The sequence below is a fragment of the Chiloscyllium plagiosum genome, unplaced genomic scaffold (assembly GCF_037043375.1).
Source record: "Chiloscyllium plagiosum isolate Xiang-an unplaced genomic scaffold, Cpla_swu_hap1 HiC_scaffold_17, whole genome shotgun sequence".
NCBI classification, from domain to species: Eukaryota; Metazoa; Chordata; class Chondrichthyes; order Orectolobiformes; family Hemiscylliidae; genus Chiloscyllium; species Chiloscyllium plagiosum.
Window position 1 is genome coordinate 74,326,877 of NW_028270155.1, and position 17,294 is coordinate 74,344,170.

At 43.1% G+C, this 17,294-nt stretch overlaps 1 protein-coding gene across 2 annotated transcripts in view; it reads left to right on the plus strand.

Moving 5' to 3' along the window:
* Positions 1-17,294, plus strand: part of aars1 (alanyl-tRNA synthetase 1) — a 50,997-nt gene that overhangs the window by 12,663 nt on the left and 21,040 nt on the right. For both annotated transcript variants that reach the window (XM_043707357.2, XM_043707358.2), the window contains exons 5-11: positions 49-240; positions 1,957-2,101; positions 3,265-3,410; positions 7,257-7,365; positions 8,948-9,098; positions 11,370-11,494; positions 15,882-16,026. In XM_043707357.2, the coding sequence (XP_043563292.2) occupies positions 49-240; positions 1,957-2,101; positions 3,265-3,410; positions 7,257-7,365; positions 8,948-9,098; positions 11,370-11,494; positions 15,882-16,026 (1,013 nt within the window). The remainder of the gene's footprint in view (positions 1-48; positions 241-1,956; positions 2,102-3,264; positions 3,411-7,256; positions 7,366-8,947; positions 9,099-11,369; positions 11,495-15,881; positions 16,027-17,294) is intronic.

The window sequence follows — 17,294 nt, forward strand, 5'->3', positions numbered from 1 at the left end:
TTAGTACAATTATATTGTAAATATCATTGATTGTATCTTTCTGTGCAGAGTGGCTGAGGAACGGATTCTGCCAGGAAGCATGAAGGACAACTTCTGGGAGATGGGTGATACTGGACCTTGTGGTCCCTGCAGTGAGATGCATTACGATCGTATTGGAGACCGTGACGCTGCTCACCTGGTCAATATGGATGACCCTAATGTTCTGGAGGTCTGGAATCTTGTATTCATTCAGTTCAACAGGTAACTTGGCTGTCGTTCAGCACTGCATCAAAACCTTGTACCCTGCCAGGACTTGGCTCAACATTATGAAGAAAAATCAATGCTGCCATTTTACTTGGAAGTGATTCATTTTGCTTTTAAACTGTGCTTTCATATACTCGATTAATTGAGGTGCTTTCTAGCAGTGGTACTTTGCCTTACATTGTGCAACATGGAGTTAGATCTCTTTTACTTAGTGTCAAGTGGTAAACTTGACTGTTGCTTGTCTTTCTTTAAAAAGGTTTATATAGTATTTACAAATCATCTTTCTCCACTACAGAAGGTCCCTAAACACTTCAAAGCAAGTTTCACAGTTGCAATGTAGGGAATACGGCATAGTGAGCTCCCACAGTGACTAAATAATCATCAGGTTTTGTGATGTTAAATATTTACTAGTACGCTGAGGATAGGTCATCCCTTTTTTCAAAATAGGAACTTTAATGCCTACCTGAAAGGCTTTTGTCAAATGACTCCTCAACAGGACAGCATTTCCAACAGTGGGTTACTGCACTGGCATGTAAACTGTGACTCTTGTGTCAAATCTTGGACTGGGACTTGAACCCACAACCTAATGACTCCGGTGAATTTGCTACCATCAGAGCCACAGTTGGCTGACTCATTCTGATGCAGCTGAATGCATACCAGCTCATTCATTTGCCTGTGAGAAATCTCTCTGATATTGTTGAGACATCCTTGGGAATTGAACACTGAGTTAGGAATGACAGGGCACCATTGGATATTGGAGCCTTAGTTTCCTCTATCTGTATCACATATTGAACCGATGTAAAATTTTACATCAGCATGTATAATGTTCCTCATTGTGTCTCATTGCACTGATATGCTGTTTGATCAGAAGTATCACAGGTCATTTTTCTCCTTGAGCCTGTTTCACCATTTAGTGAGATCATGGCTGATTTGTGAACTAATTGTATAAATCAGCCTTAATCTCTTATCTCTTAATAGGTTTAATTAACAAAATGCTATCTATTTCTGTTTCACATTTAACAATTGATGTAGACTTAGTTGTCATTTGTGAAAACGTTCCAAGCCTCTATCACATTTTGAAATGTTTCCTCATTTCTCTTACTCCTGTCATGTCTGGCACGCATTTTTAGGATGTGTCCCCTTGCCCTAGATTCCACAGCCAGTGGAAGTAAATTCCCTTTACCTTATTTGTTGTCCTTATTAGCTTGAAAACTTTGACTAAATCATCCCTTAATCTTCTAAGTTCCAGGGAGTACAACCCTTGTATGTGTTATCACTTTGTTGCCAGGACTCCAAGGGTTTATTTGCATGCTGCACTCCATCCAAAATCTCCAAACCCTTCCAAAGATGTGCCGGCCATATCTCATATCCATATCTCGGTATCTCCACATGGCTTAACCAAGGTTTTGTATAGCTCAAAGCATGACTTCTGCCCTTAGTATTCTAGCCATTCATCAGTTGTTTCAATCAGTCATAATGTGTATACCTGGATCCCCACATCTTTTTTAACCTTCACTACTCCTGCCTTTTCTATTTATGTTTTACCTGCGGTTGGATGACCTCCCATTTATCAAAGTTAAAATCCGTGTATCAATTTATTTACTCTGTCACTACTTCCTCATAATGTTATATTTCCATTTATGCTGCTTACAGTCTGCTTACCTTAATGCCATTGACAAACCTTAATTGCTTCTTTTGCTTTCACCACTCCAGAGAAATTGATGGCAGTCTGAAACCTCTGGCAAAGAAGAGTATTGATACAGGAATGGGTTTGGAACGGCTTGTGTCGATCCTGCAGCAAAAGATGTCAAACTATGACACTGATCTGTTTCAGCCTTACTTCAAAGCCATCCAAAAGGTAAATTGTTCAAGTAATTTATCTACTGCAGGATCGGGTAATGGTGCCTTCCACTCTGTTTTATCTGAATTTAAATGGGTTTTGTGTTCAGGATTTCATACACTAATACTGCATTGAAAGAAATCAGCAGCTTTTTTGAAAAACGCACCAGATGTGTTCAGGTTAGTGTGACTGTAATGGCCTTGTGAAAAACCTGGGAGATAGGAAATTAACCTTTCTTCTCAACCAGTGGTCGTGACAAGTGAGTCTAAAGCTCTCAATACTCTTCATCTGGGTTTGCAGACTTGGCAACTTAGATTCATAGCGATGTACAGCATGGAAACAGACCCTTCGGTCCAACTCGTCCATGCCGACCAGATATCCCAATCCAATCTGTCCCACCTGCCAACACCCGACCCATATACCTCCAAACCCTTCCAATTCATATACCCATCCAGATACCTTATAAATGTTGCAATTGTGCCAGCCTCCTCCACTTCCTCTGGCAGCTCATTCCATACACGTACCATCCTCTGCGTGAAAAGGTTGTCCCTTAGGTCCCTTTTAAATCTTTCCCCTCTCACCCTAGACCAATGTCCTCTGGTTCTGGACTCCCCACCCCAGGGAAAAAACCTTTGTCTGTTTATCCTATCCATGCCCCTAATGATTTTATAAATCTCTTTGAGGTCACCCCTCAGCCTCCGACGCTCCAGGGAAAACAGCCCCAGCCTATTCAACCTTTCTCTATAGCTCAAATCCCCCAACCCTGACGACATCCTTGTAAATCTTTTCTGAACCCTTTCAAGTTTCACAACATCTTTCCGATAGGAAGGAGACCAGAGCTGACGGAGGTAATGTCACCCTGAGAAATCCCTGTATCTTACCCTGTGCTGGATTTAAATCAAGAGCTACTTTTCAACATCCGTCTCTGTTTTGAGGCTTCCTCATGAGTCATGTTATTTGAATGAAGTATCCGCTGATATCAGAAAGTCAGGAGTCCAGGGCTGTCAGCCAAAGAGCAACACCACTCACTGCTCTTGCAAAATGTAATAAGGAACAACAGCTCAGATGTGCATATTACCTTAATAGAGAAGGCGTCTCTGACAATTCACTGCTATTCAAATCCATCATGTGCTGCTCTGGTTTGGAAGCAACATATTCAATTCTTCATTCATAAATTTTAGGGCACTGGAGCCAGGCCATACACTGGGAAGGTGGGCTCTGAGGATGTTGACGGAATAGACATGGCGTACAGAGTGCTGGCAGATCATGCAAGGACCATAACAATTGCTTTGTCTGATGGAGGCAGACCAGACAACACTGGTAGAGGGTAAGTTGGAAAACATTCGGAAATTGCACATTTGAATGCATCCACTTTGACATTGCGTCAGTCCCTACAAGTGAAGACAAACTATTTCATTGCTGTGTTGCTCGACACAGACCTGGTCCCCAGTTCTTGGCCTTGTCTCAGCTCGGACACGGCTGTTCAGAGCTCAAGCCGTTTCCAATTCTAAGTTGGCAGATGCTGGCTTATCCTTCTCGCCACTTATTAATTGCTGCAAACTGATATCTTTGATCCTACAAACCATTAATTGAATCACCGGCCGCTAAAATAGCCTTTAAATGTTTGCGACCAGTATGTAAAGCTGACCACCCAGTTATTGGTTTTATTCTTTCACAGGATGTAGATGGTACTGATGAGACCAATTTTTATTGACTACCCTTAAGGTGGTGGTGAACTGCTGCAGTCCTTGTGTTAAACATGGACCTCCTGTGTGATATAAGATCATATTCAAACATTTTGCCTGATTTACCGATTTCTCTTTAGACCTGAATTTGTTTGTAAAATATTTGATTCTCTGGAACAACTCTACAATTAGAAACCATTTTTTGAGCAATTTGACTAGAAATTCTTCATCCATCAGCAGATACATGGGTGAAAATGTTCTCGATTTAAAAAATAGCTTTACACTCAATACAAATAAGATAACTTTGGAATGAGTTATCGGGAGCTTGCATTATCTTTTTCCCATTTTAATGATTTGAGAGTGCAGATTAAAAGCATAAAAAGCTCAAGAACTGAAGGCCATTCAGTCCTGTAGTGCTTCTGTCTTGCCCTTGGTTCTTTCATAGCCCTGCAAATATTTCCCCTTTAAGCTGTTTGAACTCCCTTTTGAAAATTATTCTTCATCATCCTGTTGGGCAATGCATTCTAAATCATAACATTCTTGCCCTCATCTAGATTTTATTTTTGTTGCCAATTACTGTGTCTCTTTTGGATACCTATTCTTCAGTCACTGGAAACAATTTCTTAGTCACGCTATCGTGGTTTTGAGCACCTCTGTCAAATCTCCCTGTAACTTTCTTGGCTCTGAGGAGAACAGCCCCAGTTTCTCTCGTTTCATCTGAAACCTTTTTGTTTTTGATGCCATCCTCAGAAATCTTTCCAAGGCTTGATATCCCCGTTAAATTGTGCTGGCCAGAATTGCTTCATTTGGGACCTAGCCAGTGTTTCAAAGATTCATACAGCGCAGAAAAGGCCCATCTGCTCATTGAGTCTGCCCTGGCATAACTACCACTCAAACTGTGCTAATCCCAGTTTCTTACACTTGAGTCATATCCTTGACTTTTATGATAATTGAAGGGCTCATCCAAATATTTTTCAGAAGTTGTACAGTTTCTGGCCTCTTCCACCTTCCCAGGCAGTGCATTCCACATTCCCACCGACCGCTGAGTGAAAAAAGGTTTTTCCCAAATTCTCTCTGAATCTCCTCCCCTGGCTCTAGAATTATGGCCTCTCGTGATTGACTCCTCAACAAAGGGAAGTCACTCTGTTCACCCTGCCCGTACCCCTCATAATCTTGTACACATCAATCATATAGTCAAAAATGTTGTATAGCACAGAAGCAGTGGGGAAAGAGGGTGTTTAATGCTCATGGGTTGCTGGGGGAAGGGGCAAGCGAATCAAACACCTTCATCACCACCCTGCGACTCCACTTTCAAGGAACTATGAGCCTGCACCCCAAGATCTCTATGTTTGGCATCAATCCCCAGGACCCTAGCATTAAGTATATAACTCCTGCCCTGATTTGCCTTATCAAAATGCAACACCTCACATTAATCTAAACTAAGCTCCACCTGCCACTTATTGACCCATCTGACCAAAGTCTTTTGTACTCGAAAGAAAACAATCCAAGCCTATCGCGTCTCTCTTATAGAGTCACAGAGGTGTACAGCATGGAAACAGATCCTTTGGTCCAACTCGTTCATGCCAACCAGATATCCTATAATATAATCCCATTTGTCAGTATTTGGCCCATGTCCCTCTAAATCCTTCCTCTTCCTCCAGATACCTTGTAAATGTTGTTATTGAACCAGCCACCACCACTTCCTCTGGCAGCTCGTTCCATACACGCACCACCCTCTGCATAAAATGATTGCCTCTATGGGTCCCTTTAAAATCTTTCCGCTCTCACCTTGAACCTCTGCCCTCTGGTTTTGGACTCCCCCACCCCAGAGAAAAGACTTTGGCTTTTCACCCTATTCATGCACAACACTGACAATTCCTCCATCCTAGGGAACATCCTGATGAACCCCCTCTGTACCCTCTTCAGTGCTATCACCATGTTTTCTAACCGCTTAACAAATATAGAATCAAGTGTCCAGGCCTTGACCAATCAAAGACGCTGGATAATTGCCCCAAGTACTTAGAGATCCCATAAAATCTAGGACTGTTGGTTACCTGATCAAGAGAGTTGGTGGTGTGCTAGAGCTGGATGTCATCAGTCTACATATGAAAACTAACATTGTGCTTCTGCCTGGTCACTAAGGGACAAAATGTACGTGGGAGGGAGAGTCAGATCCATCTGGAAGCCACCTTTGAATTCTCTGACCTTTACTGATAAGGTTTTCTTGTAGATACCAGCCTTAAGTGTCTTTTGTCATTTAAAAACTTCCTAAATCCATGACAGCTGACATTCAGTGTTGCATTTCCTATTGGGTCGAGCTATAAATTTTAAGGTGTCAATGCCACCTTGTCTGGAATTTCTTTTGCTGCACCTCAATAATTTGAGGATTCACACCTTAGAATCATAGATTCGTTGTTACCATGGGGATATGAATAATTTCAAGCTGTATGTGAAAACAAATACCAGACGTGGTTGCAGTTTGAGAATGTACATTTAATAAGTAAGAAAAGGTTTACAATTTTTATAGTAGATTAAATGTGTTTGTTTTCTTTCATCTCTTCCACGACCTCTGAAGCTCATTTGCTTTATTGCAAGGTCACAGAGAAATTATGTTTTGCAATTCCTTCATCACCGTATTCCATTTTTAAGATGACGTAAGGTCATTTCTCTGTAAACAAATCAACAGCAAATTATTCCCTGATACAAGACCAAGGACCAAGATATAGTTCTCTAGATGTTGAGTGTTTTGTGCTGAAAAAATATGGTAGCGATGGGAGTGCTTTAACAGAGTTGAGGAAAGGTAACCTCAAACTAGAGTTCCAGCTTCTAGTTTCCCACTCGCTGTCTTGCTGTCTCCTCCCTTCCTGCAAATGCCTGAAGAGAACGTGCCAGGGTTTGCATATGAAGAGTAGCTCCTCGGTACAGGGCCAGTTGCTGACCCTCCCAACACACAACTCTTACTGTGCAGCAGGGATGCAAAGCTCTGAAAAGGAAGATAAAAGTGGAATCGAAGAACACTCTTTGATGGAATGTGAGCAGCATGGAGGGGCCAAATTGAAACGTATTTAAAAGTTCCCAGGCCGTTATTTCATTACACACCTCCGGAGTTTATCAGCAGTCTTGCAGAAGCACACAGCTATGAACCTCTGCTCGCCAGATTGGATCGATCTATTCTTAATCCAGATGTCCTGACTTGGATTGGCTGGTTTGCTCTTTCCGTACAAACTCAAAACCGTTTTCCTCCCATCCTTTCAAAACAGCAATCTGGGTGCCACATTCAGATTGAGAGAGTTTTTTTGCCTCATTGTTATAATGTCTGCTACCAAAGGGGTGTCACGAGGGGAAGCAGTTAAACACTCAAGTAGGCATGCTTAGGCTTTCTTTATCTGTATTTGTTATAGAATCTGGAACAGTTAGTGAGTTTTGCCATGCTCCTGCACAAGTTGGTATTAAAGAACCAATGGTATTAAAGATCTTTTCCTGTGCAGGTATGTTTTGAGGAGGGTTTTACGAAGAGCAGTGCGATACTCTCACGAGAAGCTGAACGCCTCAAAGGGTTTCTTTGCATCCCTGGTTGATGTTGTGGTGGAATCTTTGGTACGTATGTTACATCCTTAGCCCTCACTGTAATTTGCTGGGGAGCTTACAAAAGATTTCACTTGGGGAATGAAAACACAGAGAGTGCATGAGGAGGAAAGGGAGGTCAGTGTTTTGCAGGTGCAGATCTTTCTGTCGCACTCCCCTGTCAAACAGTCTGCATCTGAAATAATGACCTCTTCCTTTTCAGCCACTTTGTTTTTCCTGCATTTGCTTCAGGTTTTCAATATTTGTGGGATTTTTTCAAGTACTTTTCAAGTACTTCAGATTTCTGGGTATCTCTTAGCCCAGATTGTCAACAAGGACTGCCTGACACAGGCCTGGTACTGCACTGCACGGAAGAGTAGATTACCCTGGGTTATTCCAGGGCCACTTACAGAGTCATACAGACGTACAGCATGGAAACAGACCCTTCGGTCCAACCCGTCCATGCCGACCAGATATCCCAACCCAATCTAGTCCCACCTGCCAACACCCGGCCCATATCTCTCTCAACTCTTCCTGTTCATATACCCATCCAAATGCCTCTTAAATGTTGCAATTGTACCAGCCTCCACCACTTCCTCTGGCAGCTTATTCCATACACATACAACCCTCTGTGTGAAAAAGTTGCTTTTATATCTTGCCCCTCTCACCCTAAACCTATGCCCTCTAGTTCTGGGCTCCCTGACCTCAGGGAAAAGACTTTGTCTACTTATCCTATCCATGCCCCTCATAATTTTGTAAACCTCTATAAGGTCACCCTCAGCCTCCAACGCTCCAGGGAAAACAGCCCCAGCCTGTTCAGCTCAAATCCTCCAAGCCTGGCGACGTCTTTGTAAGTCCTTTCTGAGCCCTTTCAAGTTTCACAACATCTTTCCGATAGGAAGGAGACTAGAATTGCATGCAATATTCCAACAGTGGCCTAACCAATGTCCTGTACAGCTGCAACATGACCTCCCAATTCCTGTACACAATACTCTGACCAATAAAAGAAAGCATACCAAATGCCTTCCTCACTATCCTATCTACCTGCGACTCCACTTTCAAGGATCTGTAAACCTGCACTCCAAGGTCTCTTTGTTCAGCCTTCCTGGGACTGATTGGAAGTGCTATTGTTAAACAACTCTAGACAGTTCTCTCATTTCTCCCTGACTGAGAGGACAATGCAAGAGGGAAGAGAAGAGATATAAAAGCAGTGAATTAATTGTCATTTCAGGTTGTGGTTACTTTCATTTCATGTCTAGAGACCATTGTTCCAGTATGCTTGATATGGGCGTCAGCTAAAAATTATTTTGACTGTGTTTTCCTCAAAATCTAGTCACCTGTCTGATGTGTGACACCCAGTCGCATTTTGTTACACCCAGTTTTAAAATGCTGGCTGCTTTTTTGAACCCAGGGATTGGCAAGTAAAAATCTGCAAAGTTCCCCAATTAAGAGCAATTAAACACGGAGATGAGCAATTTGTTCTCTGAAAGATGGTAGTGTTTCCTGCACTTGTACAGAATTCTATCATTCGAATTACTATAATAAAGTAACATGGGAAGTTGAATAGGTGGATTAAATTGAAATGATGCAGGATAGCTTACTGTTTGCTCTTCAGGGAGCTGCATTCCCAGAGCTAAAGAAAGACCCAGATATGGTGAAGGATATTATTAATGATGAAGAGGAGCAGTTTTTGAAGACACTGAACAGAGGCCGTCGTATCTTAGAGAGGAAGATCCAGAGTTTGGGGGAAAATAAAAGAATTCCAGGTTTGTAAAGAAATTTAATAAACATTTATGTCTTGGTTTCTGAGTGGAGTATCTTGGTTTCTCTATTACTGGGAGGCTTCAGGGCTTTTGTATGTTCTCCCATCCCTCACTGAGGCATCGTGTTCCCAATGATGACTCATCTGAGCACCGACAGCGAGGGTCTGGAGAGCTACTCATGAACAGTTTTAATAGAGTAGATACGGAAGAACACTTTTCGTAGGTGGGATGATATCTATTTTTATTTATAAAACTCTCCATTCTTTTTAACAGCTCCCTTGGATATCTGCATTGCTCTAATTCTGGCTTCATGTGCATCCCTAATTTTAATCTTTCCATCATCGGTGGCCATGTCCTCCAAGCTATCAAGGTCCAAATCGCCAAACACCCGCCTCCCCTTCTCTGTCTCTCTCTCTGTCTGTCTCGCTTGCTCTCTCACTCTCTCTCTCTTGCTCTCTCTCTTACCCCCACCCTTTTTTCTTGTCTCACCCCTTTTCTCTTTTTTTTGCTCTTTTCCCCCATTTTTCTCTCTTTCTGTTTCCCCTTTTCCCTGTCTCCCAACATCCCTTTTTCCACTCTCACCCTTGTTTTTCCCTCTCTCTTCTCCCCCCCCCCCCCCCTCCTTTTTGCACTCTATTTCTGTCTCTCTCCCTTTTTCTCTTTCTCTCTCTCTGTCTCACATGCGCTCTCTCTCTCTCTCCCTCTCTCCCACAGTGGTAAACCTCCTGTGAAGTGCTCTAAGGTATTCTGCTGTGTTGTTTTAGAGCCACTGCTCAGCTTCAGGCAGGTCCTTCGGGGTGGAAGGGACAGGAGAAAATCAAACGGACCATCAGAAGCAAAAGAAAATGGCAGTGAAAGCATTTGACACCTGTAACTTGATAAATCAACCTTAATCTGAATTTGTCTATGATTTGTGTGCTGAGAATTACTTTTACTGATGCAGTAATATTATTTAATTGATGTTCAGTTTGAACTTGGGAGTGGGCTGATCTGAACGTTGTGTCAAATCGCTTTCCTGTCTGCGCCGCATAACCTTTGATTCCTTTATCAGTCAAAAATCTGACTTGCTGAGCCTGGAATAAATTCAGTGTTCCTGTCTATACTGCTTTCTGTGAAGGAGAACTCCTCATTTTACTGACCCTTTGAGTGAAACAGTTTCCCCACATCTCCACCTTAAAACGAAAATCCACTATCTTAAACTGTGCCTCTAGTTCCAATCTCTCCATAAGAGGATGGCCCCTATCAGCATCCACCCTGTCATGTTTCCTCAGGATCCCGTAAACGCTTCGATAAGATCACTTTCCACTCTGCTAAATTCCTATGGATATAGGCCAATCTGAATCATAGAATCCCTACAGTGTGGAAACAAGCACTTCGGCCCAGCAAGTCCACACCAACCCTCTGAAGAGCAATTCACCCTGACCCATTCCCCTACTCTATTATCCTATATTTACCTCTGACTAATGCACCTAACCTACACATCCCCAGGCACTATGGGTAATTTAGCGTGGCCTATTCACCTAATCTGCACATCTTTGGATTGTGGGAGGAAACCGGAGCACCCGGAAGAAACCCACGGGGATGATGTACAAACTCCACGCAGACAGTCGCCCGAGGCTGGAATCGAACCTGGATCCCTGGCACTGTGAGGCAGCAGTGCTAACCACTGAGCAACCGTGCTGCCCCGTTTAGATAAGCCTTTCACTCTGGGAATGAGCCGAGTGAGCATTCTCTGAAATTCTTTTAATACAATTGTCTCTACTTTCAAATAAGAAAGCCAGAACTGTGCACAGTACTGCAAGTGTGGTCTCGCAGCAGGAGAGCTTCCCCACTTTTACATTCGGTTGTTTACGTTTGAAACACCAGCATTTCATTCTTCACCTGCTATAGTGGTCTGCTCATGTTTTGGCCTCATGATCCAGAGCCCTCTTAGATCATGAAATAGATAGATGTGCAGGTTTCCAATCGTTACGTAAAGCTTACCTCAATCTAGGAAGGCATGGGCAATATGTTTACCTGTATTTCTGCCTCAGCGAACCTGTGTGAAGATAATCTCCCATCTCAGATGTTCACCCCTAATCTTTGCTGGAAAATACTAGCTGATGGATGTCTGCTTAAACCATATCCAGTCACAGTCGTTACTTTCAGGAGAGAAAGGGGAAGGGGAAAAGACCTATTTCCAATCCACATTAGAACAAATTAAAATAAAAGTAACATTTTGATGCTTTCTGCTCAGGCATTGATTTAATACAATGATGTGATTACTTTTTCCAGGTGACACTGCTTGGCTGCTTTATGATACCTATGGTTTCCCTGTGGATTTAACTGGACTGATTGCTGAAGAGAAGGGACTCAGTGTGGACCTGGAGGGCTTTGAGAATGAGAAGAAGGCTGCTCAAGTGAGTTGGTGCATGCACCTGGGTCGTGTCTCACTGGTGTGGAATGATGGGTGGCTGCTGTCATTCTGAGAGATCGCAGAGCTTTGTTCTGGATGTGTTGGAAATCTGTTTATATACCACTATTTCTTGCAGCAATCTGCTGCGTCCGTTGATAGTTGGTGAGTGTGGTGCTGGAAAAGCACAGCAGGTCAGGCAGCATCCGAGGAGCAGGAGAAGCGACGTTTCGGACGTAGACCTTATGCTGGAAACATTGATTCTCCTGCTGCTCAGATGCTGCCTGACCTGTGCTTTTCCAGCACCACACTCTCGACTCTGATCTCCAGCATCTGCAGTGCTCACTTCATCCTGGTCTATTGATACTTTAATACGAGAGGTAATATTCCCAGCAGGCCCTACTGTGCACAGGCAAAACATAGAACAATACAGCACAGAACAGGCCCTTCGGCCATCAATTTTGTGCCAACCTGTGAACTACACTCAACTCAACCCCTACACTATCCCATCATCATCCATGTGCTTATCCAAGGATTGTTTAAATCTACCTAATGTGGCTGAGTTAACTACATTGGCAGGCAGGGCATTCCATGCCCTCACCACTGAGTAAAGAACCTGCCTCTGATATCTGTCTTAAATCTATCACCCCTCAATTTGTAGTTATGCCCCCTTGTACAAGCTGACGATTTCATCCTAGGAAAAAGACTTCCACTGTCTACCCTATCTAATCCTGTGATCATCTTGTATGTCTCTACCAAACCCACTCTTAGCCACCTTCGTTGCACTGAGAATAGACGCGAGTCTCTCAGCCTTTCCTCATAAGAGGAAACACAAACACATTAACTTTGCCTATAGTCAGGCAACAGCACCTTGCAGGCCATTCCCCTTTAGTGCACTCACTGAGACAGGTATTTGGTCTTGGAGGGGCACACAATCTCCACTACTTGGCTGGACCCCTCTGGGCCTAGTCACTAATTTACAGATTTTAATATCATCTCTGATTTAAGTGGCATGGTCCCTTTTGATGTTTATCAGGGTGATATGTTTTATTTTGGTATCTGTTAGTCTGGTTGTACCCTATGTTCCATCACAGTGTTGGTAAATTAGTTAGTAGTTCAGGTTGTAAGTTTGCTCGCTGAGCTGGTAGGTTTGTTTTCAGATGTTTCGTCACCATGCTGGGTAACATCATCGGAGTGAGCCTCCGGTGAAGCACTGGTGTTCTGTCCCGCTTTCTATTTATCTGTCTTGGTCTGTTGCGGTGGGTGATATCACTTCAGGTTCTTTTTCTGAGACGTTGGGAAATGGGGTCCAAATTGATCTGTTTGTTAATAGAGTTTGAATGCCAGGCCTCTAGGAATTCACATGCGTGTCTTTGTTTATTGTAGTTTATAACTAGTAGTTATATGGTAGACTACTTGTGGATACAGATTCTTAGCTGGATTCTTAGATTCCTTACAGTTTGGAAACAGACCCTTTGGCCTAACAAGTCTACACCGATCCTCCGAAGAATAACCCACCCAGACCCATTCCCGTGACCTATATTTACCCCTGACTAATGTACCTAACATTACGGGCAATTTAGCATGGCCAATTCACCTGACCTGCACATCTTTGGACTGTGGGAGGAAACCTGAGCACCCGGAGGAAACCCACGCAGACACGGGGAGAATGTGCAAACTCCACACAGACAGTCACCCGAGGCAGGAATTGAACATAGGTCCTGGTGCTGAGACGCAGCAGTGCTAACCACTGAGCCACTGGTTTTGATTTTGTCACAAGCCAATGTGCATTTGGACGCTCGGCAAAATAAAAGTTTTTGAGGGTCAGGAGTCTTGAGTTTGTAACAGGAGAAAGTGAGGTCTGCAGATGCTGGAGATCAAAGTTGAAACTTTATTGCTGGAACAGCACAGCAGGTCAGGCAGCATCCAGGGAACAGGAGATTCGACGTTTCGGGCACAGGCCCTTCTTCAGGAAGAAGGGCCTGAAGAAGGGCCTGTGCCCGAAACGTCGAATCTCCTGTTCCCTGGATGCTGCTTGAGTTTGTAACAGAAAGACTGAATCTAGGCTGATTTAACCCATCTGGTTGCACCTCCCAAGTATTGTATCTGTGTGCTCTCATCGTGTTGTATTGTATTATTTTGAGTTGTTTAATAAATTAATACTTAAGTATAGTTTATAAATACTTTTAGGTTGGTGTAGAAGATCCCATAGCACTATTTCAGAGAAAATCAAGGGACTTCCCTGTGGTGTGCTGGTCATTTGTGGGGGGGGTAATGGCCGAGAGGTAGCGACAAAGAAAAACTGCAGGTGCTGGAATCGAAAGTAGACCAGCAGGAGGCTGGAGGATCACAGCAAGCCAGGCATCATCAGGAGCTGGAATCACCTGAAGAAGAGTGATACCTGAACTGTTGACCTCTCCAGCTCCTGATGCTGCTGTGTTCTTCCAGCCACCTGCTTGGCCACCAGTGGTATTATAAGGCAGCCTATTAATCCAGAAACCCAGGTAATGTTCTGGTGACCTGGATTCAAATCCCACTACGGCAGATGATGGAACTTGAATTCAACAAAAATCTGGAATAAAGAGTCCAACAATGACCATGAAACTATTGTCAATTGTTCTAAAAAAACCCATCTGATTTGCTAAGGTTCGTAGGGTAGGAAACTACCATCCTTACCTGGGTTGGCCTACATGTGACTCCAGACCCACCACAACGTGGTTGTCTCTTGGGGACGGCCAATAAATACTGGCCTAGCCAGTGATGCCCAGATCCCGTGAATGGATGAAAAACAAACTCAACATTGCTTAAACAGATTATCTAGTAATTAACACATTGCTGTTTATGACACAAAGCTGTGTTTCCCAAAGTGACCACACTTCAGCAGTACTACCATTCTGACCCAGCCTTTGGTCAACTCTTGATATCTCAGCGTTAAATTTTGTTCGGCAGTACCCCTGTGAAATACCTTGGGGTGTTTTACCACAATCATGGTACTTGAAAAAAACCCAAAATGGACGTAAAGAGCAGCTTCTTTTCAAATATTCTGGGTTGTAAAGGGTACACTGGGTTGAGTGTGCAAATGGAAGAAACTCTGGAATCCCCATAAAAGACAATAGCAGAGCAAGCTTTATGTAACAGCCATTCTTTTAATTATTCCATGGTAAGGTGTGGCCAGGGTCGAAGTGTAAACTATGAAAGTTGGAGCCAAAACTTGAGGTTGTTGAGTAAAATATTCTGGCTGATACCTTTTTCCGAGTTTTCACAAAGGAAGACATGAGCAAGGTTTACTCTTGAAGCAGAGATCGCGAAATAAAGTCAGTGAGTTAACGAGATGAAAGCTGAACATGGACCATATGGTCCATCTTCAAAGTTAAACCTTAAGAGACTGTGCTCTGTTCCCAATACAGAAAAGGGCTAGGAAGAGAATTTGTCAAGCGCTTGTAGGGAATCTCTGAAAACACTGCAGAGAATTAGGAGTGAGGCTAATTTGGTTCCACTATTGAGTTATACAACAGGCGTCGGCCACTCAAGATCCATTCACTCTAAATTAGTGGAGTTAATTATCAGAAGTAAAGTTAATTTTCTGTTTAACAAAAATCCAGTCTGCATGGATGCATAAAGGATAGGTCCTGTCCACCCAATTTGCTTGATCTCTTCAAGGAAGTGACAAGCCACAGCACTGTAAAGAATTGTAAAAGTCTTGTTTATCTGGTTCCCAATAGAATGGTAATTGGGCACATGGTGAAGCCAGTAATCCACCTTTCAATCAGCATTGTCCTTTGTTGAGAAAGGCACTGCTTGTCACTGGCTACTCTGGTGTTTCATTTCTTCCTGGTGGGGGAAAATAAATAAAGGTTTCTGCACTCATTCTTCACTGTGTCCTACATCTGCACACACATGACATGAGTGCTGGGGAAAAATAAGCAGTGCAGCTGGTGAGCGGTAGTGTGGGGGTTTATACAAAAAAAACATAACCATGAGATTAGAATCTCTTCAGTTCAGGTGACTGACTCTGAGCTGGCTGGCCACAGCCAGTGTCCTGTGGGGGCAAAAAAAAGACAGAACAAAAATAAAAGCAAAGTACCGGGGATAATGGCAATCTGAAATAAAAACAAAGTGCTGGAGAAACTCAGCAGGTCTGGCAGGTCTCTGGTGAGGGAAGTAAAATTGACATTTCGAGTATGACTCTTTCAGAACTTCAGATTCTCTCTCTCTCCACAGATGCTGCCTCACCTGATGAGTTTCTCTAGCACTTTGTTTTTAAGTTTAACCAACCCGTCAAACTGCTTGAAGACTTAATAAAAGGAAACTTTAAAAAAACAAATTTTGCACCTCTTTTTTAAGTTTTTGAATCTGATTTGTCTGCGTGACTAATTTTTGTTTTAAATTCACAGCTGAAGTCTCAGGGTAAGGGTATGGGTGATGATGACCACATCATGCTAGATGTCAATGCAATTGATGAGTTGCGTGCCAAGGGCTTTGAGGCCACTGATGACTCACCAAAATACAACTATACGTCTGATGACAATGGAAACTATGGTAAGTTCAGCATTATTGCTATGACTTGGAAAGCATGTTTACATAGAGGAAGTGGGATTTAACATGGAGGAAGTGGGTGTGGATGGGAGGTTAAAATCAATTCCATTTCTGCAGGTCACCATTTATTAGGAAACAGCAGATACTGGGGTATTGGTTTTCCCTTCCATGAGAATCCTGAGCCTAGTTATGTTTCCACTATTTACCTCAACCGGAGCACAGTTTGTGTAATATAGACTAGGCACCAACACTGGGACCTTTCTGATCTGTGCATTATTTGGTCGGATTTATTTAGCCATAATGGTGGTGTCATGCAGATTTAATTTGGCCTTGTATCTTTGAAATCTCCAATGGTGCAGTCCAACCACTCGGCTTTCCTTAATAAAAACAAAATGTCTTTGAGGGAGGGGCCGCCCAAATGGAATTTGGGAATTGAGTGAAAGTGATAAAACAACTGCTGGAAATATGGAACAAAAATTGAAATTATGAGAGAACCTCAGCAGGTCTGGTGGCATTTTGTGGAGTGAAAGCAGATTTAATTTTTCAAGTCCAGTGACCAAGTTCTGAAGAAGGGTTGTTGGATTAGAAATGGAACCTCTACTTTCTCTCCACAAATGCTGCCAGACCTGCTGATGGTCCGGCCTAGACTGGTTGTGAAGTGCTTGCACGAATTAGACGTTCTGTAAGCCACTTCTTAAGAGCACATGTCTGTAGCTCAAATTTGGCCCCTGTTTGGAAGGCCTGGCCACAGAGGGTTGCCTGAAATGGAACGTAGCTGTGAGGTCCCACAGTGATCCACTGTTGGGACAGAGAAACCCAACACCATCGGCATGATGCCAAAGCAGTTCTTAAAGATGAAACTCCATGCTCATATCAACACAGACATTTCATTCCTTGCCACAAGTTGTAAAGCAAGCAAGTTGAAACGTGAGGTATTCTGTTTCCAACTTACTTCAGCACTGTTGCCAGCTGGCATTGTGAATTAGTAGGTCCCTCAAAAAGTCACTAAATTGAGTTCCTTAGACAGGGCTTGCATTTACATGCAGGATCTCCTTAATTTGACATCTAGGTATAACTGTTTGACCTCTTCCAAGGCACTTTAGGAAAATTATTCCCTCCCTAAGGGCATTGTGGGTCTACCTACAGCATGTGGACTTGCACACGATTCAAGAAGACAGCTCACCGCCACCTTCTCTAGGGAAGGGAATAAATGTTGGCCAGACCACAACAACCAGGTTCCACAAGTGAATAAAAGAAAATTGACCCTGCCT